The sequence below is a fragment of the Primulina tabacum genome, chromosome 5 (genome assembly GCF_025594145.1).
Source record: "Primulina tabacum isolate GXHZ01 chromosome 5, ASM2559414v2, whole genome shotgun sequence".
Classification (NCBI taxonomy): domain Eukaryota; kingdom Viridiplantae; phylum Streptophyta; class Magnoliopsida; order Lamiales; family Gesneriaceae; genus Primulina; species Primulina tabacum.
In genome coordinates, this window is record NC_134554.1 from 6,102,980 (window position 1) to 6,125,491 (window position 22,512).

The 22,512-nt window shown below is 32.6% G+C and overlaps 3 protein-coding genes and 1 non-coding gene across 9 annotated transcripts; 1 reads left to right on the forward strand and 3 right to left on the reverse strand.

Moving 5' to 3' along the window:
• Positions 1–1,106: 1,106 nt before the first annotated feature.
• Positions 1,107–4,696, reverse strand: LOC142545930 (E3 ubiquitin-protein ligase CIP8-like). Of its 6 annotated transcripts, XR_012820392.1 has the most exons (3): positions 3,486–4,695; positions 1,240–1,339; positions 1,107–1,205 (listed from the first exon to the last, which is right to left on the reverse strand). XR_012820392.1 is itself a non-coding variant. In XM_075653373.1 (2 exons), the coding sequence occupies exon 1, from the start codon at positions 4,575–4,577 to the stop codon at positions 3,495–3,497; it is 1,083 nt and encodes a 360-aa protein (XP_075509488.1). In that variant the 5' UTR covers positions 4,578–4,695; the 3' UTR covers positions 1,107–1,339; positions 3,486–3,494. The 6 variants fall into 6 exon arrangements, 5 of the variants coding, with proteins under 5 accessions (XP_075509488.1, XP_075509490.1, XP_075509489.1 ...); XM_075653373.1 differs by having other exon boundaries at positions 1,107–1,339; XM_075653375.1 differs by lacking the exons at positions 1,107–1,205; positions 1,240–1,339 and adding an exon at positions 1,376–1,796 and having other exon boundaries at positions 3,486–4,696.
• A 1,339-nt stretch (positions 4,697–6,035) lies between these two features.
• On the reverse strand, positions 6,036–6,738 carry LOC142545931 (uncharacterized). Its single transcript, XM_075653377.1, has one exon. The coding sequence runs from the start codon at positions 6,639–6,641 to the stop codon at positions 6,327–6,329; it is 315 nt and encodes a 104-aa protein (XP_075509492.1). The 5' UTR covers positions 6,642–6,738; the 3' UTR covers positions 6,036–6,326.
• Positions 6,739–12,645: 5,907 nt separating this feature from the next.
• On the forward strand, positions 12,646–12,729 carry TRNAL-CAA (transfer RNA leucine (anticodon CAA)). The gene has a single exon. It is a non-coding gene; the product is annotated as a tRNA-Leu (tRNA).
• A 4,569-nt stretch (positions 12,730–17,298) lies between these two features.
• On the reverse strand, positions 17,299–19,062 carry LOC142545932 (thaumatin-like protein 1b). The gene is made up of 3 exons (XM_075653378.1): positions 18,788–19,062; positions 17,974–18,667; positions 17,299–17,754 (listed from the first exon to the last, which is right to left on the reverse strand). The coding sequence occupies exons 1-3, from the start codon at positions 18,843–18,845 to the stop codon at positions 17,589–17,591; spliced, it is 918 nt and encodes a 305-aa protein (XP_075509493.1). The 5' UTR covers positions 18,846–19,062; the 3' UTR covers positions 17,299–17,588.
• Between the last annotated feature and the right edge of the window lie 3,450 nt (positions 19,063–22,512).

Consider the following 22,512-nt stretch of genomic DNA (forward strand, 5'->3'; position numbering starts at 1 on the left):
TTAATAAACAAACCCAAAATGGGTAAAGCGTAAACGGATTCAAGCCAGAAATTATTAAACCCGTTTAGGGAATTCGAAATTCTAATTGATTTTTCAAAACTTGATCCGGAAATCGGATCCAATCTGGTCCGAGACTTTTTCCAATTCGCTCTGGAATTCCTTTCTCATTAACTTATTATTATATTATAAATATAATGAGAGAATAATTATTTGTAATGATTTTTTTATTTTCCAAAATTCGAATATTGTTTTAGCGTATTATCTATAAATAAATAAAATCTTCATTTTATTGTTTAATATTTGTCCCATGTAGTTCTATACTTAATAAATAAATAAACCGGATGGGTATGGGTTGTGGCGGAGAAAGGAAATGTGGAGTTCAATGTTGAGCGGTTCACATTAAAATTTTGTTTTTAATTTTTTTAAAACTATTAAAAAACTAAAACAATGAGGTGGACGTCAACTCAGCGGCATCCACCGAGGTACACATCAAATGGTGTGTAGGGTATCACTTTCGATCGATATATATATATATATATATATATATATATATATATATATATATATATATATATATATATATCGATTGAAATTTGAAATAAAAAATATATATTCCAAACGAATCTTTTTTTCAAATTTCATCAAAATATACCTAAAAACATTATATATACTAGTAAAATATGCACACTTGATGCATGTGTTATTATTATTTTTAATTTGATCAAATAATACTAAAAAATTAAAACGAAATTATTTTCAATTTAGAAAAATTGTTTGATTTAAGATATGTCTTTTTTTTTATATTTTTTTATGTAAAATATGGAGTGAAAACGAGAACATTTTGAATTTCTAAGCACTAAAATGAGTCGATATCGTTCTAAAAATGATGAAAACATATCTAAAAATCAAATGAAAACATTTTTCTTATCCAAAAAAACTCCTCTTTAACAATAAAAATTATCTCAAGAAAACTAGATGACTCCCGTTTCAAATCTTTTGTTATATCAACTGTTGTGTTTACTTCTACATCAACTTGCGCAAAGCGTATGTATCCATCCAATCAGTCATTCATAAGCATAAAGATGACATTCACATGTTGTTTGGAGGTTCGGAATCTATTATTTCTCGAAAATTAAATATAATAAGGTCGTATCAAACCATCAAATTTATGTACAGAACATGCTCGACATTTTATTACCAAGTACATGATATGAGTCTCAGATACTGTGGCTTCGCAGGCATTACTACTAATTATTATCCAATCCAATATTTCTGCGAATTTTGAATGTTGGCAACTCCAGAACCTAAATCTCTGATGAACGTGATCCATATTACAATCCTAGCAAAATAGGCAAAGACAAGTAATAAGACACAAATTGGTGCGCAAAAACTAAAAAACAGGCAAGCTATTTCCTAGAATCAGAATAGAATCGGCCTATAGGCTATAACATGGCATTAATGATTTCTAGCAAACAGAAATCGAAGATATCATAGAGAAATGCAGAGCCATAGATGTTAGCAATAAGGCACATGAAGGTGCAGGAATATTTTATGGCTGAAACACAAAGTGTAAGGCTACACACATGCCTCAATAAAGTGAGTAAGAATAATACATTAAGACAATTATCTTCTATTTCACCGTTTATGTGTTGTCTACACATATAAAGCACACTTAAACAGCACCTAGAGCTTTTGAAAGCACCAAACATGGTATTTCAATGTTAAGGCATGCGCTCAGTGGCTCGTTTCATGGCGCTTCATCAAAGGGCTGAATCTTGAATCCTTGAGCCTTGAGCCTAGGCACGTGCATCATGGACTTTCAACAACTATATCTACATCATTTGAAATATAAAAGAAAATACCCTGAACGTTTCAGAACTATTGCTACAATCACATACATGAGGAAGACACGTGATCACACTTTAGAAGACATTAGGCATTTACGCCATAACCCTCTCTCTGTGTTTAATATAAGAAATCCATCAGTTAACCTCCATTTATGAATAATAAGTTATGCATCCTTTTAAGAAAAGTAACAGTGACATATACCTGCCGCCAAGATAATCTAGTGAAAGAATTGAAAATCATCAAGTTTCCGAAAAAATTGAAACTAAGTGGTTCTTTAAGTACAATAGCAAATAAAACTTAAAAGGCAGCCGTAAATAAACAATGGTTGTTCAATGTCTCCTTCTAATCTCTAGTCTAGCTTTCACTCTTCTCATGAATTGTTTTGTACTTATTATTGATAAGTTGATGTTCCACCACCATAAAAACTGAGAAATAGTACGACGCTAACATCTTTCAACAAAATCATGTTATGTTCATCATAAGACAGGAAAAAAGTCCTGAATATACTAAAGGAGTGTTTGCAACCTCAAAAAAATTTGGTTCTTCAATAATCAATTAAAAAACAAATTTTGTGTGTTTCTTAACCTCAGATTTTGTGTTAGCTTCTACTTAATTTAATCAAAATTTCAAAGTTGATCTCATGGTGTGATTTTGATTCTTAAAAATTTATTTTGGTATTTTGTTAAATAAATGAAAATCTCTTTAGACAATCTTACCCCAATAGTTTTGAAGAGAGGACAAGTGTGTTACCCAATTAAGGGTATTTTGATATTTAATAAAAAAACTAAAATTAGATTACTTATTTACCAAACACTTTAACTTAAAAAATTTCCAACTTTTGGACTAACCACTTTTAATTTTAGTCACCTCTTTACAATCCATAAATTTAATCAGTTCTCTAAAAACATAATTTTTTGCAAACACTCTCTAAATTTCATAGAAATGTAAAATCTTGGAACAACAATACCATCAAGTAATTACAAGAGTTCGATGCTTGATCTTATCGTATATTTGGTACTCGCAACAACCATTTTAGTATATCATTGCAATTTGCACCCATATCTTTGGACTTCGGTAAATTAAATTTTATGGCCTTTTAAGACATCATTTGCCAAAGTGCTCATAAAAAGCTTCATTTACAGTAGTCAGCCGAGCCGAGCACTTTGTATTGTGCAGTCTGTTGTGGAAAAAAATATAACTGATTTCAAATGCTGGCGGAAGGTCTTTCTTGAGCACTATATTTTTACAAGGAAACCCAGAAAATTTTTAAAACCCATGACATCTAAAGCGATTATTAATTCAACTAAAACACAACCAACGACACAAGAACAAAGTACAAGAAAAAAGTTAAATACTTTGTTGTCCATAAAACTACTCTTAGTGTGTATTTGGAATGAATCAATTTGGCCCAAAATTAGAATGAAGAATTTGTAATCTCCTTTGTTGATTCAATATTTGGTTTTGCTTGAATTTCAAATCCAATCCCCAACCTAATCATTTGATATTTAAAATGTTATTCTAAATCCAAATCTATCAATCCAAACGAAATGTAACCAAAAGCAACAGTATATGAACAGTAACATTTCATTTCCAAACACAAATAACAAGGTAAATACGGAAAAAATTAAACATCTTACCATGGAAAATTAATCAAAGGCAGCATTAGGCCTACTCCCACCGCTGCCAGAAGAACTTGATGGAACAGGCCTTAGGCCAGCCGCCACTATTCTCCTTTTCCTCTCCTCTTCATACTCGGTATCATCCGTAGGCAACTCAAACCTACAAACAGGACACGAGTTTCGCGACCCCAACCATGTTATAATACACTCACCGTGATACAAATGTCCACACGGCAATTTCTTAGCATTTTCACCGGCATTCACATACTCTTTACATATAGAACACATAACTTTTTCCTGTTCCTTCTGAATCAATATACTCTCTAATCTTTCGATCACCCATTTTGCAGCTGGCGGTGCCCCACGCCTCCCTCCGGTATCACTGTCCGCTAGATTCAGCAGCAACGATTCATACCCAGCAGCATCCACGTAATCCCCAGGATTCCCTACATACGTTTCGGATTCAGGAACATGTAATCTCAAATCAAATGGATGGTCCTCGAGTCCCATTAAAATCTCCGCCCAATCGAGAATTCTATTGCGCCGGTTGGTGGCTCGCGTGGCAAAATCCCTAAGCCGCAGCCCAAGTAACTCTCGCCGTCTTCTAAGCATTTCATCTTCTTGATCTTCGCCACGCGGCTCATCCAAGTCGTTTTCCTCATCATTCGATCTATTTTCAGGGTTGTGATCCCGATTCTCCACCTCGTCCTCGTGAATGACTTCAACTGATTGCTCATCATAATCGTCTTCATCATCATCGTTATCCCATCCATCGAGCTCGATGCGAAGATAGTCTTCCTCCGATGGCTCCGATGGCGGGGCAGGTGGAGCGTTGTCCTCAAGCGCGGTTTGTGCGATGAGGCGTAGGACCTGAACTAACGGGTTCCCGGAAGTGGGGTCATCGGAAATAGGGGAAACGGAAATGGAAATGGATTCCACGAAACCGTTCTTGCAATCGTAGCAGACGACATCGGGGAGATCTGAAAGGGTTTCAACGGACACGCGCTTGTTGCATTGATAGCACCAGTATTGCGGCAGGATAGAATTCGCCCCTGACGGGAGCTGGTTCGGGATCGGAGATTGGTCCGGGTCCGGTAGGGCTTCGGCCATCGGAGTAAAAATGCTTTTTTTATGTTTTATGTAAAATATTATTGGTTGGGAATAAAAAGAAAATATGGCTTGGAATCCATAGATAGGGAAGTCCGACTGGCTAAGATTTAAGACCACCTAATCTTAGCGTCGAAATCCCTTTTAATTTATCTACATTGTTTTTTTATTTTTTATTTTATTTTGCTCCTCTATTATAAACAAGTAGGTATTAGTTTTTATTTTTACAATTATTTAAAATAATCGATCATTTATAACTTTAATTTATGTTTTTTAATATATATGTTTTTTGAGTAATAATTATTTTTAATTTAGTTTAGTTTGTAAAACTAAAAATATGCTTCAAAAAATTAGAATATGAATTAGAATATATAAATTTATATTGTATATGATACCTTATACATAAAATGTGTATACAAAATAATATAGGTTTCAAAAAAAAATCGTAATATATAATAATAATATTATTAAATATATAAAGAACAAAGCACAAGCTGCACTAGTGCATTTCCAGGAAAAATTTAAAAAGTCATTAAAATTATTTAATATTTTTTGTTTTTTTTATTTTGTATGTATTTAAAGTCGTTAATATTTTAATAATTTAGTTTTTATTTTAGTTTATAATTTTTTTCACGCAATAATAATATGGTATCGAACATAATATTGATGATGTGTCTAGCTAGTACTTGCTGACTTGTTCGGCTCCCAAAGAAAATGGCGAAAAGTAAACTAAAAAATTTTAAATTAAGAAAAAACTTCATAAATTTTACCTGTGTTGCTCATCCATTAAAGATAAAATATATGCTCATTTCTAAATTATCGAGTAAATTATATATTTGGTTTGGAGTCAATGTCCTAGTTTGTTGCATATTTCTTGAGACTGGGTGACGTGCTACTGTCACTTTTTTTAGAGTTTCTGGAATTGCTTGCTATGTCACGTACATCAATACGTACATCAATACATGCGCATTATTGATGTCCTAAGCAGGTAACGTTAATACCTTTACTCAGGCATTATTGATGTCCTAAGCATGCATCTCCTTTTAAGTAGTATACTGTATCAAATACATTTTTCAATTTTTCCTCCACGAGGTTGAGGTAATCAACTGAAACCTTGAATTGTCTTCTACTGAATTTAGGTTGTAATTATATACTTGAAACTTCGAATGAATATTTAATCAAACCCATATATGCATACAAAAGGGAACTGTAAAAAAATTATTAAGAACCAAATTAAAAAAAATAAAAAAAATTGTGCTCGAGTTTTTACTTTGTAATTAATTGAAATTCTAATTCGACTTGGATCTTTCGATTTTGATCTTATTTCGAGATTTAAAACACACCAAATCTCAATTCGAATTCTACATCCATCATCAACCATTAGGAGAAGTAATCCATGTGAGTTATATTGATATAATCAATCGAAATAAAAGAGAAAGTCCAGAATCCAACCAGATCAGAGGAGTAAAATTTCATTTCACATTACGCAAACGGGCTTCTAAACAAAATTACTGTACATTGTAGTTTAGATACTCACACACAGATTTTAACTGTAGAACTACCAAACACGCACCTTTAGTTCTTCCAAGGAAAATTGCATGTATTTACAAAAGTTTTGATCGGAAGAGGAAGATCGATAGTCACGATAAGAACGCTTCGCTGCGAATTTATCTCCACCGTCCAAAATTACTACGACTGAACCGAAACCAGAAAGTAAAGTATGGACATCGGTATCGGCATTAATAAAGGAGCTCATTGCACGTGTTGCGGAGGGAGGCGGAACCGCACCTGAGACGCCGGCGATTTGACGGCAACTCCGTGCCAGCAGATTCCGCCCCGGCACATCTCGTGACCGTGATCGCGAGTCATCAGAGCATCAGCTGCCTTGCGCGACACGTCGTACGTGAGCGTGGCGATCAGGATCACGGCCACGACCAGCGTGGAGAGGACGAGCACGCAGGCGCTGCTGAAGCTCCGCCCCGTCGCCAGGCCATACGCCTTCATCGCTGCTATCACCACCAGGTAAAGCGTCGTCAAGTTTCCCACGACTACGTCGGAAATCGTCATGATTCTTGCGGAGGCGTGGCTGTAAGATATTAGCAAAAGCAGATGGTGAATGAGGCGCTTGTTTTGTAGTGCGAGTAGGGACGAGGATGGGGTTTGGGGATGATCTTATCTACTTCACTTTTATATATATTTTGATTTATATTAAATTATTATAATGACAAACAAATATGTTGTAATTTTATTTTACATACAACCAAAAATCCAAAAATGAAATTGAAAAGATTCACTCACATTTTAAGATACTGATAGCTCAACAAGCTTAACATACTAGTTAATGCACGCGGTATGTACATTTTTCCTAATTAATTTAATTTATATTAAATTAATATTATATCATAATTTTAAAAATTAATAAAGAAACATAATATAATTTAAGAAGTGTGGTGCTGAAAAGATAATTTTGGGAAATTTTGTAGAGTACAAATGTTACAACCTTTTAAATAAAAATACCATTTTGAATTGAAATTTTAATTTCAAACCATGTATAATGTTACAACCTTTTAAATAAAAATACCATTTTGAATTGAAATTTTAATTTCAAACCATGTATGATCTTACCATGCCTATTATAACTATAAGGTATTCGAGTTCCTCCACGATTATTTTCTTATGTTAGTGACATTTATGAGTTGTGTAAAATCCAGATGTATGAGCTTACCTTGCCTATTATAACTTTGAGAATCTTGAAAGATAATAATTAAGATAATTGAATAGTTTGGTCTTTTTCGTGGTTCGTTTCAAAAACCTAAATTTACGAATCGAATCGAGTCTAAATTTCTCTATATAAAACCTCACACGATCTCAACATAAGAGATTAAATCTCAACTTTGATCATTCAATTATCAATAAAAACACTATTAGTTCGGAACAATTTCACGTAATATCATTTTCAATTATTACGATTTATATAATATTTTATATTCATTAAATTGATATTGTCATTTTTTCCATGTGTCACATAACTAACATATAGTCGATGAGATGATACGCTTTTATGATGGATCCAATGGCCTATATTGTTTTTGTTGTGTGTAATAATCAGACTGCAATACTTTATAATGAACCCCAAAATAATATAGATAGTTAGATCTGCTTCGAGAATATTATTTCCATATCATGAAATCAAACCTTATGATCTATGACATGCAAAAGAAAATATTCTCTACTTCACATTAAAAAAATGTATAATGGTAATTTAAAATAGAATAAAATATGTAAATATATATATTGGTCAGAGACAACAGAGTAAATAAATTAATGTGTGATAATAATTTTAAAAAAGTAGAAACTTATCGCTAAGAGAGACTTGGGCGAAAAGACTTCATATATGATAATATGACGATAATTAAAAAAAAAAAAAAAAACATATCTAAAACGATTTGAGCTAGGAGACACTTGGACCAGAGAAATTAAGATTGTTCTATATTTTATTATATAAATATTATAAAATATTTCATTTATATATATGAATTTTATATGAAATATATATACAGAATATGAAAATAGTTGTTAAATGGATGTGTGATATAGAATAAATAAATGAATGAGTTGGCCCGCATGACTACTGACGATTTAGCCCGCATGAGCTTAGCTCAGTTGGTCAGCAGTAGTGAATCTTGGAGCAATGACCAGGGATTGAGTCTCGCAAGCGACAGTGTGGGAGTTAAATTCCCTCCAATGAGGGGGAGCTCCTTGTGCGCGGCGTAGCATAAGGTCTACCTGCTGCTGGTTGGCTGAGTCACCATGATTTATCTCCTCTCATAATCCTATCGAGCCGGGGGTGAGGGGCGCCGAAGGTGAGCGATTTCACCTTTTGGAGCAATGACTACTGACGATTTACAATTTGTAGGTCCCAATTAACACAGTCGTACGGATTAATCGAATTTAGTCGGTTTATGATTTTTTTTATCCAATTCAATAAATATTTGATTTTTATTTAAATTTATTGAATTAAAATTAAACTCGAATATGTTTAACTTTTTTTCAAGTTGAAATCGACTTAATATTATATTTTGATAATTTACTAGTGTCTTACGAACTTTATTATTATATTAATATAATATTATTATTATTATTATATATCAAATATAAGTACAGTTATTTTTCGAGCTTTTGAACTTTCATTATTGAACATAATTAACATCAGAGCTATCGAGTTGAATATGAACTCGAACTAAATAAAACCCAAACTTCAAATCGATTTCAAAATAAAATATACTTAATTCAAGTGGAATTTGAATATTAAAATTTTAATGATATTCGAGATTATTCGATTCGTTTACTCAGTTGCCCCACGAGAGTTACTTTGTACCGATCAAATTACGCCGCGTTTGGTACGGGTGATTAGGTGGGTTTATTTTTTTTAACCCACCTAATCACATGTTTGGTAGGGGTGATTATTTAACCAAGTCTATTCCTCCTATGAATGATTAGGTTATATTAGGTGTGATAAAATAATCACTCCTTATCACCTATGATTATTTATCTCACTCTTAATTCATCATATTTTTTCAATTTTACCCTTCTCCTAAATCCAATATCACCACCATTTCCCTACGCCGACCGCCGACCGACCGCCACCGATGCCGACCGCCGCCGCCGCCACCCACCCCCGCCGACCGCCGGACCGCCGCCGCCGACCACCGTCACAAAACTTGAAGGGCAATTTTGTCAATTTATCAAAAGATTATTATTTATCTCATTCTTAAAAAACATACCAAATATAATATTATTTTATCCTTATTTATTTCAATCAATTTTTTTATCATTTTTTTCTTAATCATTTCATTATTTAATCACTCTAACCAAACGCAGCTTTAATGTATTATGACTTGATAAATATATTTGTCAAGCATAACGCATATTGTGGTTGTCGTAGTCGGGGGGGACGACCGTTCTTGCCAAGCAAAAAAAAAAATATTGGAAAGTCGCTACACAATTGATTGCAGCTCCTCCCATCAAAATCCTTGGTCCCACGCTATAAGGAAAATTTATTTGGACATAAAAATGATAACATATTTTATTCTAAATGTATATACGATGTGTCCATTACAAATTTGAGTAGCATTTGGATTTTTAGCGAAAGGAAGAGGAAATTTGGAGGATTTTGTGGATTTTAATTTATACGGAGATTGTAGGTAATATATAACTATATTCATTTATTGAATATATAATTTGAATATATTTTATCGTATTTGATAAATGAATGATAGTTCACTGATAAGAACGGTGAGTGAGTATCATATCAAAGTTATATAATATATATATCTATCTATGAGAGATGTGTGTTAGATGTCACATATCGATTAGATTAATTTTTTAAATTGTATATAAAGATTTTGAACACCCTCCATTTGATTTAGCTTTTGTGGTGAAGTAAACAATCCCAATTTTAACACATTTTATTCATGACTTTTGAATAATAGAAATTTTTGAACACAGACATATGTGTGTGTGTGTTGGAGGGTAATATATATCTGTGCGTACTTTTAAGCAATATAATTAATTAATAGCTTTAATATGAAATTCAAAACAATTGATTTTAAATTTATTGATTTGCTCGAACCACAAAATTAAATTAGATTTCAGATATGTCACATATCAAGTCCTACAATTTCAATATGTATTGTGGTAACTTTGAAATTCACCAAAGATGAATCTTATTTGAAATACATGATACATCTCTCAAATATCTTCTTAAATCAAATTATCTCACCCAAACACACACACATATAATTATAATAAATAAATAAATAAAAAGTTTCAAATGCCTCCTTCTAAGCATTAATCACCGGCACAGTGGTTGGTTACTACCCTCTAGATTCCACCCTCAAATTATATATATATATATATATATATATATATATATACTATTAAAAGATGCACATGCATTACATGTGCTATTATTATTTTTAATTTGATTAAATAATACTAAATAATTAACACGAAATTATTTTCGATTTAGAAAAGTTGTTCGATTTAAAAGGGAAGTTTTGTTTTGATTTTTTTTATATTTAAAATATGGAGTGATTTGAAAAAGTTTTTAGTAGAGTAAGAAGGGTAATTATTGAATTAAGTATTTTGGTGTCATCAAATGTAGTTATTCTAAAGCCCTCACACTTAATATAATAGTATAAAAGTATAGATATAGACACACACACCTTAGCATTATTTGAGAATAGTTTTTCATTATGTTAGTGTAATAGTCCAATTTAATCTCAACCCATATAAGTTTTGCATATATTCGGGCATTAGTTTTATTTATTTTGACTTTTCTATTTTCTGTTTGTACGGATCAAGTGTTAGAAAATTTAAAAAAGTGGTAATTAGTACGATGGTTGTGTTTTGATCTACATACCTATAATCAGAAATGTGTGATTCGAATTCGAGTTTGAGACGTAACACATTCAAACTTGATTTAAACATGACTTTGACCGAATCGACTTACATACACTCTTAACAAAGAGTATTGACCGCCACTAATTATCTGTTTTTTTTTTTTGTAATGATCAAACCCTTAAATTAAAAAAGGAGTCGACATCGAATTAAATTAGGATTATTGACTAGGGAGTTGACAGCAATATTCTCCATGAGTTGGCCAAATCTGGTGCACTCGATCCGATCCGCGGTCCGTTTCAAGTTGACCAAGTCGTGCATGTTACCAACAGGCAACAACGGTAATTCGGAAATGTCCGATCAAAATTAGTTTAAAGTCAAGAATGGCGTGAAAAGAATAAACCAAGTCTCGAAAACAATGTATTAGATTTCAAGATCGGAGAGTCCGCATATTTTGTGTACATGTCGGTAGTTATTTGCGATAGAAGAAGAAAACTACGTACTATTTCGTGACAAATTTTAATGAATATGTAAATAACTTGTATGGATCAACAAGTGTTAGAAAATTTAAATAAGGTTAGACGTTGTGTAATGTGGTTGGTAAAAAATCATATTATAACTATAAATTATAAATATTTGTTTTTTAATTAGGTTGGTAAAAAATTCATATTATAACTATAAATTATAAATATTTGTTTTTTTAATAAATATTTTTTATGCCTATATTATAATAACAATATAAATAGGTTAACTTTTTAAAGTACTTTTTTTAAATAAAAAAAATCATCCACCCATCAAAATTTCACGCAATTTTTTCCGAAACAAAATTTAATTATCCAAGAATGAGAAAATCCTGAGACCGCTACGGACTAAAAATTAAATTTAATTCTTCTACGAGTTTTGAAGATTTTAAATCTCTTGTTGGATATCATATTTCCAAACTCCAGCACCGTTCAAACTATTTGCATGAAGTAGAGAAACGAGCAACAACTGATATTTGTTATCAAAACAGACCGAGAACGTGGATTTCGCTACCCGATCGAAACTATATCTCGGTGAAAGCCAGCCTCGACATCCCCCCGGCAGCATGAAAGAAACAAAGTTGGCTTCCATGACCGAGGAAGCTTTGAGCCATGTATATACATTTGTGGGAAATATGGATCATCTTGGAGAAGGTATTATTTGCTTCTTAAAAATGTCCCTTCTGTTAAGAGAACCTTTTAAGTCAGAAACATCAATCATTGCATCAAATTTGGGCACGAAACTATACAAACTCTATGTGCCACTAAATGGATCGTGCAAGAACTGGCTTACCTTCTCGTTCGAGTTGTCCGGTTTTTGATCGTTTCGTGTAACATGATGAGCCTCGTTATCTTATTATTTAATTCGAAACATGACCAAGACGAATCGATCATTTAGCAAAAATCGTGTATCACGATGTATTCACTATTGGGCTAAGATCATTGATAGCATTAGTTTGTTCATATTCTCGCAATTTGTGCGTTCCATGTAGCTGTAAACGGGCCGGTATCATGAGTTTAGGAAAGCGACGGGCTCACACCCAATAAGAAATTGTTAACTCGAGCTGGGCCTGCAGAAATGTCGAAGCCAAGATTTGCGATTATTTATTTAAATATATATATATATAAATGCGAATTTGTATTTAAGAGTCAGGATGGCCGAGTGGTCTAAGGCGCCAGACTCAAGTTCTGGTCCTCTTACGAGGGCGTGGGTTCAAATCCCACTTCTGACAGTGTTTGTTTTTAAATTCTTCATATACAAAATTATATTAATACTTAAAATTTTCATTGGATTTTGTATGAAACATTTTTGTGGATAATTATCGGTAGATATAATAGCGAAAAACATGGTGGTTAAATGACGAAAATTATAATTTCGAAAATTTAGGAAAATCAAATTATATATATTTCAATACATTTTTTATGCCTTGAAATACTTGAAGATGAAAAATGAATCGTGCAGTAAACTGAGAGTCGAGATAAATGTTAATCGTTTTCTCTTTAAAAAAAATTTTGTCCTTGTCTTGGTGCTTTAGTTTATGGTAATTCTTCTCCAATATACAACTTCTATTACAAACACAACCCAGTAATTTGCAAAAACAATAAATAGAAAATTGAATGTACTCTCTTTGAAAAGAAAAAAGTATAAGGATCAATATGATTACGATGATATTCAGAAAATTCTAATACAAATTTATCTATGACCATTTATTTAAAGATATTAATCAATATGAACATATTGTTTCATCAAAATGATGTTCTTTCATCCACAAGTCACGAAAATCTTGTTCCTAATGAATGGAACAATCTTTTGATTTTCCTTGATCTCTTTTTGCTTAATTTCTACGTATTAAACTTTGAAACATTCCAACAACAATAATATATGTAGAATTGTAGAAAAAATAAAATGAGGAAAGGTGGAGACCAAGACAACCAATGCGTCGAGGAGGAGAAATTCTCATGTTCGAAGAGACAAAATAATTTCATTTTAAGAAAAAAAATATTTTAAAAAATCTTCAAAAGGGTCTGGTCATGTCTTCCAACCCCCATCAAATTCGTCCTTGGGTAGAAGAAAGACGAATTTACAGTACACTTCGATGAATTTTAAATGTGTCACGCCCCCGAGCTCAGGTCCGCGCCTGCGTGACTGCACAGTGGACCCCTATAGCAACTAATTCGTATTCGTCTTCGCTTTTACGAAAATGATTAACCTAAGTTGCTATAGAAGTCCATTGCAAGCCATTATAAACTCATTTTAAAATTTTAATTTTTAAGATGTGGGACATGTGCATCAAAATCACCCCTCCTTCAGAACGCGACGTTCTCGTCGCGGCCTGACCATTCGATCTACCAGCGCCGAGAATGTAAATGTGGCTCCTACAGGTTCAAGAGGTGGCTCCCGTCATGTAGCAATTTGCCCCGTTGGTTCAAGAGGCGGCTCTCATGCATGTAGCACTTTGCCCTGTATAGCACTTATTTCCCGGTGTTCTTTGATGGTGACCGGCTGTGATACTATTATGTCACGCTCCGAGCTCGGACCCGTGCCTGCGTGACTGCACAATGGACCCCTATAGCAAACTACTCTATATTCGTCCTTGCTTTTACGAAAATGATTAACTCAAATTGCTATAGAAGTCCATTGTAAGTTAGTATAAACTTATTTTAAATCTTTAATTTTCAAGATGTGAAATATCGGTATCACAGAATGTATGGAAAATGTTAAAGGCAAACACATGGTGCTGTCGTGTAAAGAGGAATCTTCTACTACCTCTTATGTACCTACACATTCTTTGAATTCAAAAATTATAATTTGGTGCATGAATTCATACTACATATGGACATGATTCTTCTAATAGAAGTAGACCACATGGTATGTTTTTTTTTTTTTTGGGTAAATAATCGTCTCTTAATTAAGTATTTCCATACATACACCATGATTGTTTGTAAACGCAAACCAACAACACTAAGAGAGTATGTTTGGATGGAAGTATTTTGAGGTGTTCGTAAAAGTCAGCCTCTACTTCGACTTTTATAATTTTCAACCAAAATCTAGAAGCAAAATTGACATGTTTTTTTCTACTTTTATTTTTCTGTCAAAGCTTTAAAGTTACAATTTGATGTTTATGTTTTTGAAAAATTTATCATATTTCATAATCGTTGTTAGTTTTTATACATTTTTTTGAAATATTTTGTAAAATAGAATATATCAGATTTTAACAGTTTCAAATCGAACTCATAAAATTCTAATCATATTTATTGCAATAATTTATTTTTTAAAAAATATTTTGTATTTTTTTATAATTTTCATTTACATATTTTTTTTATATATATTTTGGTGCATTTATACCAATTTCGTGAGTTTTTTTATTAATCTTATATAAATTTTCAAGTATTTATGTTATAAAAACTTAAATAAATTTTAACACAAAATATACGAAATATAATAATAATTATATAAATATATCATCAATGGTGTGGGTACTATGATTTAGATAATTAAAAAAGATAAATGATCTACAAATTAAGCATATTTTTGTCATTTTACTAAAAATTAAGTTTGAAAACAATTTTTCTCCAAACACTCAAATTTTTTCTTATATTAGCTTTTCGTTTATTTCTAAACACTTCCTACTTTTGTTTCTAACAAACTTCAAAATAATCTCTAGAAGAACCAATTTAATATATAGTACTAGGTCTCTTGTGAGACGGTCTCACGAATCTTTATTTGTGAGACAGGTCAACGCTACCGATATTTACAATAAAAAGTAATACTTTTAGTATAAAAATTAATAATTTTTCATGAATGACCTAAATAAGTGATCTGTTTCACAAAATGCGATCCGTGAGACCGTCTAACACAAATTTTTGCCTTTAATATAAGCAAAAGTTCTCTCAAACACTCTCTAAGTATATTGTTCTTAATTTTCTCTTGAAGACTTGCACTACTATTAAATAAAACCTACTAATTTAACATATTAACAACAAACATGTCATAATTTATAAAATTGGATGTCTAGGCGTACACTTTGAATTCATAGAAAATGAATGTAATCGTAAAATTTATTCAATTTTTGCTTCGCATTTTAAATATCCATCTTCCGCCCGTTTCCTTTTTACCAATTCATCAGCAGCAAAACATGTAAAAAAAGTGGAAGCAATAGTAATATATGAGGTGGATTGTGGGTTTATTTAGGGTAAGATTTAACTAAAAGCAAAACATGTAAAAATGATTTCCCTTGAAAAATTACTTTTGGGTTCCATTTGTGGAAAGTACACCTGAGAATTTAGACATTTTTTTTAATCTAAAGTTAATAGTAGGACCCAAATAAATGGTTTCAAAAAGATTAATTCCATATCCTAAATAAAGATTTAATTTTGTGGTGCGTACATCCGACACAAATAACAGCATAAAAAGGGAAAAAGTACCAAAAAAAGATTGTCACTAAGTCACCATTGTCGCATTTTGTACCAAACTTTACCCCCTTTTTTTGAGGAGCATAAAGTATCAAAACTCAAAAGCTTACACGTCGATATTATTTCCTTCACTTTTGTGGTGCATACATCATCCAAGATAGAAATTGCATTTTTATGTCAGCAAGTCATCGAATTGTTGAAAAGTTCTCAAGTTGCTTACTTGCGAAGATCATTTTTTTTCCACGTATACCTAATAGCACTTAATTACACTTCTTCACTCAACAATAGGCTTGAACCGAGAGTTGCTGGGATAATTCAATTTGAATATCTAGGACTTTAAAGTGACTAACATATAAAATTGATTCAATTTGATGAAGGAAAAAAATATACAGTAAATTTAAAGTTGAATGATCTGATTATCAATATCCTACTGTAAAACTAGTATAGAATACAAAAACTTACGTGAAACTATCTCACATGTCAATTTTATAAGACGGATCTTCAACCTAAATGGATTCATGAAAAGTATTATATTTTATACTAAAAATATTACTTTTCATTTTCAATATGAATTAGATTGATCTGCGAAATAAATACATAAGATCATCTCACATAACATACCTTCATTTTGTGTATTGCATGCACAAGCATGGAACATATGAAATCATTTCAGTGAATTCTCTTAAATTTTGTGATTTGAAGGAATAATACAATAATAGTGCACACGTTGCTTAGCAATGACACCACCTTTACCAATAATGAGAATTATGTATTAAATTAATTTTATGATCACTCGTCATTTTGTTAAATAACTTATTTTGTCGAACGAGTTATGACTCTAGTTTGAATATTGTCCCTTGGTACTTTTATATTTCAATTGAAATTTGATGGAAATTACACTTATATTTTGTAAGATGGTCTAATTAATTTATTTTCATCTCTTACTGTTGAATTAAACGCGAGTGACTTATAAAAACTATCCCAATGTATAAGAAGAAACGAATCGAGTGTAAGACTCTGTTCAATTTGTTGTGCAATAAATTATATCCAATGAACATAATATATGAGACTCGAAAAAGGAAGATGAGGAGATAAAAAAGCGTACTCTAAGCCGCATTATGTTTGTTTGATTTAATCTTAGGAGATAAGGATTTTGTAGTTGAACGATGCAACATGTTAATTAAGACAGAATCAGGGAACCAAAAGATAAAATAAAATTTATCAGTCTTCCACCTAAATAAGGGTTTTGTTATATGTATTGAATAGATAAAATTCACGGTCATTTATTCAACTATGATATATAGATTAGTGACAATAATCATGATGGGGAACTATCATACAAATAGCATCTACCGAGCTCTAAATGCGGTGGTGCATGCACGTCCACATACAATAATTGAGTTTATAATTTATAATCTACCAAATAAATATATATGTGTTTCGTTAAACCCCCAATCTCAATAAAATTAAAAATACAAAAGCGTAATTAAATTACTTAAAACTTGTAAACGTGTTTTACTATATTCCCCAAAACTAAGCTACCTTTCTCTCTTTCTCTCCTCTACTATGATGCTATCCATCTATTTTGGTTTCGTCTACACAAGTCTCCTCAGGGTGATCGAGTTCCTCGTCACATGGGCCCACACCAGGCCCAGATTATGACGGGCCCAATGAAAAATTATAACTGATAACGCAACAGCCACAACGCCGCAGCGATGACGACGGCGCGGCCATACGTGGGCGGTGGAGCACCGCCGCTGACGTCCCATGCGCCCTGGTACACCATGGCGCTGTCGATGGGCTGTTCTGATTCATTTTGACCTCCCCCCGATGACAATTTTTGACTGCACAAACAAATATGTCAGATAAGGAAAACAGCCGACCGTTGGTGTTTTGTAACCTACTAGATGTGTCGTAAATGTGTCGGTCCAATTAGTAAATACGAGATCAAGTAGTAAGTAATCCACTAGCTAACTAAAATTTTTATTTTTGGGTAACAATCTCAGGTGGACGAAAGTGCCCTTTATGAAATAATTTGGGGGTGGGCAATTTCGTAAAAGTACCTGGTGTTGGGTGAAGGGCAAAACATGACGATGTAGTCGGCACCGGTACATGTGAAGGTGCTGGTGGAATCATCGTAAGCGTAGCTGTACGCTAGTGGGCACGCGTTTTTGAACAGCTGGGAATACTGAGTCGGCTGGCAGGATTGAGGTGTGCCGTACGCGCCCACGCAGCAGTACTCGTCGTTCCCGAAGGCCTCGCAAGCGCTCTTGCACGCCACGCGTTCCCCGCCGGAGATCATCACCTGGAGGGATGCCGGGCACGCACTGTTCAGATCCCTTATGCATCCCGTCTTCGTGCAGTTTTCCCCCGAACCGCCCTGTGGTACCAACAGCATCGGGACGTTGTACCCGTCGACGAGGCTTACGTCGTAGAAATCCTTCCCTGCGTCGCCGTCGAGGGTGAATTCCGCCAGAGTTGCAGGCGGCGCGGCGCCACCCCCTGCGCATTCCACCTTTCCGGAGCCACAATCCCCTGTAAAGCAAGAGAATTTCCCGGTGGAGTCGAAATTGCACTGGGTCCTGCCCCAGAAACGCCCACCCCAAGACGGCGGCCCCCTGATGATCCTCGTTTCGCCGGTTTGCAGAGAGAAGCCTGTTGTTTCCAGATGCGCGATACCAGCGTTCGATAGAATGCCTGGCCAGACCGTGTATTCACACTTGTTAACGAATGTGAACGTGGCAGCTGAATATACTCCTGTAAGCAAAAAAACTCGCGTGGATTCATCAAAACCGACACTGACAAAAATTAAATTTCCTATCTCCGAGTTAATCAATCATGAATTATCTTCATCATTAGTCAATGGATTGGAGGTACCTGACACAATGGAATTTGAGAGAACTAGGAGCAGAAGCTGCAAGCAGAATCTCCCCATGGAAGTGGGATAAAATGTAATTGATGGATGATATGAAAGAAAAAGAAGGATCCGCGGTCGGGGAAACCTTCTTCCTCTGAGAAATGAGAGGAGAGATTGGGGGATTTCGCAGGCCGGTGGCGTAGGGATTTATAGGCAGCAGCAGGGGAAGACTAGTTGGAGAGGGGTGTAATGGAAGCAGAATCTCGTCATCGAATTATATTATTTGCTGAAATAAATGACACTCGTGTTCTCCATGTTACACTTAAAAATTAAAAATAGCGATGATAGGAAAAAGTTATAACTTCCGAACCTATTACAATTTTATTTCTAGCCAAACATTAATCTATTATGACCGTTACGATTTATAAAATGAATATTCTAAAATATTTTTTAATGTATGTCTGATAATGATCGTGTAATATTTTACAAATACAATTCTTTTGTGAAGCAATCTTGCGATTCAATCTCGTGAAATCGATATCTTATCTTAATCACTCATGAAAGTATTATTTATTATTGTAAATATGAAAATAATTGATTCGTATTACATAAAAAAATTCAAAACAATCTCAAAAAAAATCTATTATTTGCCGATTATCGATCCCCAATTTGAACAATCTCCGTACAAAGAACCCACTCAAGTGGTTACTGTTGCTTCTATTCTAGTCATATTTGATTGCTTTACATATAATATCGCAGTGCCATCTGCAATTATATTTATATATATATATATAATAATTATCAATTATCAATTAGCAATCAACGTTTGGTGGTTGTATTGGTAAACAAACAATATGGTTTGATTTTTTGTTATAAATATTGAAGTCAAACAAGGGATATGATCGTTTCTGTATTTGACCACTCTTAGGTAGTGGAATTGTGCGAGAAAATGGTAAAAGGCTCGTTTTTTTGAGTCACGTGGAAAAAAATAACTTAATGTTTGGACAATCGTGCGGCTTCCATTTAAAATTTAGGACATTGCTACTTCCACGTTGCAATCCTTGAAGCATTAGATGCCATAAAAATAAGCCAAATGTCATTCATTCTATATAATATAGACGATATTTTTTAAATATTTTTTTTTTGTTTTGTTTTTTTGTTTTGGTGGATGTGTTTTTGTGTGTGTGCACTCCAGTTTTAACAAAATTATTTTAAGTAATTTAAATCCTGATATATTTTATTAAATAGCATCTATCAAATTACTATAATCAATTTTAACTTTCAATTAAGTTATTTTATCAAAATAATCTTTTTATTATATCAAATTACAAAGATATCTTTTAAACTCTACTCACCATCAATTTTTCTCTCAATCTCTTTTCTTCTCTCATAAATTTCATGGTTAGGAGCTTTGAAGCACATCCATTCTAATTCTTCAAACATTTATGAATTTCTTTTTTTTTTGTCCACATAATTTTTTTACACAAATAATGATTAATTTTTTGTTTATAATAATATAAATGCATAGATATATGGCAAAATAGTTTTGTTTCTGTCAAATTTGTTGAATATATGACTCCAATAAAATTTTCTAATTTTGATTTAATTTTTTAAAAAATTTGATTTGATTATTTTCATGATTTTTCCATAATTTTAAGTTTTTTTAATTAAGAATATTTTTAAGTTGAAATAAATGGATGATTTGCGATTTATTGGAATTGAAATATGTGTGAATTTTTTGAGGTTGAAATATGTGTGAATTTTTTTTTATTTGTATGTATTAATGAGTGGAAGATTTGCGATATATTGACTCCAACGAGAATATTTCGAATTCGAAATATGTTTGAATGTTTTTTATTTGTATGTATTAAAATGTTTATATTTATGTATTTTTGTTGATTGTTAAAATAATTATTTTCCCGAGTTCTTGGAAACCATAAAAACTTATCACATAAACCCGAGTTCTAGGATCTAATTATTGGGAGTTGATGGAATGTCACAGGGTTATGATGGACTCAAACTGTCTCCGATAGAACCTCCTATGTTGAATTAAATATTCTTAAGATTAGATTTTTAATTAGTTATCAAATATTGAATGACACAAGAAAAATTGAGAACATGGATCGAACAATGATTGTAAAGTAACTTACTTGAAATAATGAACAAAAATATAGAGCAACGACGGATAAAAGAGAATGAGATCAACGAAAATTGACATGAATCTATCTTTTTATTTAGTTTTTTTTCTTGATGACTAGGAGTAAAAGATTAGAGTAAATAATTTAGAATAAAAAAAGTAATATAGGATATTTCAATTATATAAGACATAATATAAAATGTTTAGTGAAAAATGCCATTTTTAAAATTATAACTTTGAAATTGGTTAAAATAATCAATTTTTCGTAAATTATAAATAAAAAATCATAAAAATAAATACTTTTTTTTTTATCTTTATCTATATTTTTTGAATTTTAAATCATATCATCTATAACATAAAAAAATATTGTAGAAAACCATTTTTGTAGTTTAAAATGTTAATATAATATCTAAATTTCACAAAAAAATTATTTAACACGAAATTTTGATATATACGCACGCGAGACACTAATTTATTATATATATATATATATATATATATATATATATATATATATATATATATATATATATATATATATGCTGGAGCGGCGCTGGCAATAATTAGGTCTGTTTGAGAACAAATAAGCAGAAACGAGTCACTGTCCTTTGCGAAATCGCACATCAAAAGTGACATTTAGAGCTAAAAAAAGTTACGACTTCTGCTGTGGGAACTCGGACGCTAATCATGTTCTTAATCATCATTGAGACTAATTAATCAATTATAAAACAGGGTCTAAATTTTTTTTTTTAAAAATGCGGAACGTAGTGAAATAAAACGTATATACATCTCAGTATAAAAGTACAAGTCATGTACCATATTCATTTATTCAACTAAGGTTTAACAGCTAATATCACGTGTCTAACCCTATCTCTAATCCAAGTCCGGAGCCTCCACTCTAATCACGATCTCTCTTCATCTTCTCAACCCTGCACATGTCCCACCTGTTATCATGCACACATACAAAACAAGACAACAGCCGGATAACTCCGGTGAGAATAAATCTCAGTATAAACAATGTAAACAAGCAATCATATAAAAACATATACAAAAGCATATAACAGTTATCATTAACATGCAGCAAATCAACAAACATGTATGATATCAAAACTGTAAATCAACTAGTCATCACAGACTCGACTCAAACAACGCGTCGTCTCAGACTCGACTCAACTCTAACATAGGGATCCCAATGTCTGGATATTGATAATTATATCGAATCGCAGTCGATAGGAATGAATCAACCCTAAACGGCATCGATATAATTCATATATCCAGTGTCTGGGCGAAACAGCTGCAGAATTGACGAATCAGTCAAAAATTAAGCGAATCAGCCAATAACTAGACGAATCAGCCAGTAATTAAGCGAATCAGCCAAAGTTTAGACGAATCAGTCGATAACTAGACGAATCAGCCAATAACCAGACAAATCAGCCGGTGACTAGGCGAATCAGCCAATGACTAAACAATCAGTAGTCAATACATGCAGTGGCTATAAATCAATAGACTACAAACATCAATCTCATCAATTACAAATGTCAATGCAATAAACTAAGTATGTGATTTAGGAAACTCGAGTCAAACCTCACTCGAGTTGTGCAATCCCAA

Bases quoted from the DNA above. Each gene is read 5' to 3' on its own strand.
- LOC142545930 (XM_075653373.1), bottom strand. From the start codon at position 4,577: ATGGCCGAAGCCCTACCGGACCCGGACCAATCTCCGATCCCGAACCAG.
- LOC142545932 (XM_075653378.1), bottom strand. From the start codon at position 18,845: ATGGGGAGATTCTGCTTGCAGCTTCTGCTCCTAGTTCTCTCAAATTCC. The intron at 18,668-18,787 runs GTACCTCCAATC...TTTTGCTTACAG, and splicing joins CTCAAATTCCATTGTGTCAG to GAGTATATTCAGCTGCCACG. The intron at 17,755-17,973 runs GTACTTTTACGA...TTGTTTGTGCAG, and splicing joins TGCCCTTCACCCAACACCAG to TCAAAAATTGTCATCGGGGG.
- LOC142545931 (XM_075653377.1), bottom strand. From the start codon at position 6,641: ATGACGATTTCCGACGTAGTCGTGGGAAACTTGACGACGCTTTACCTG.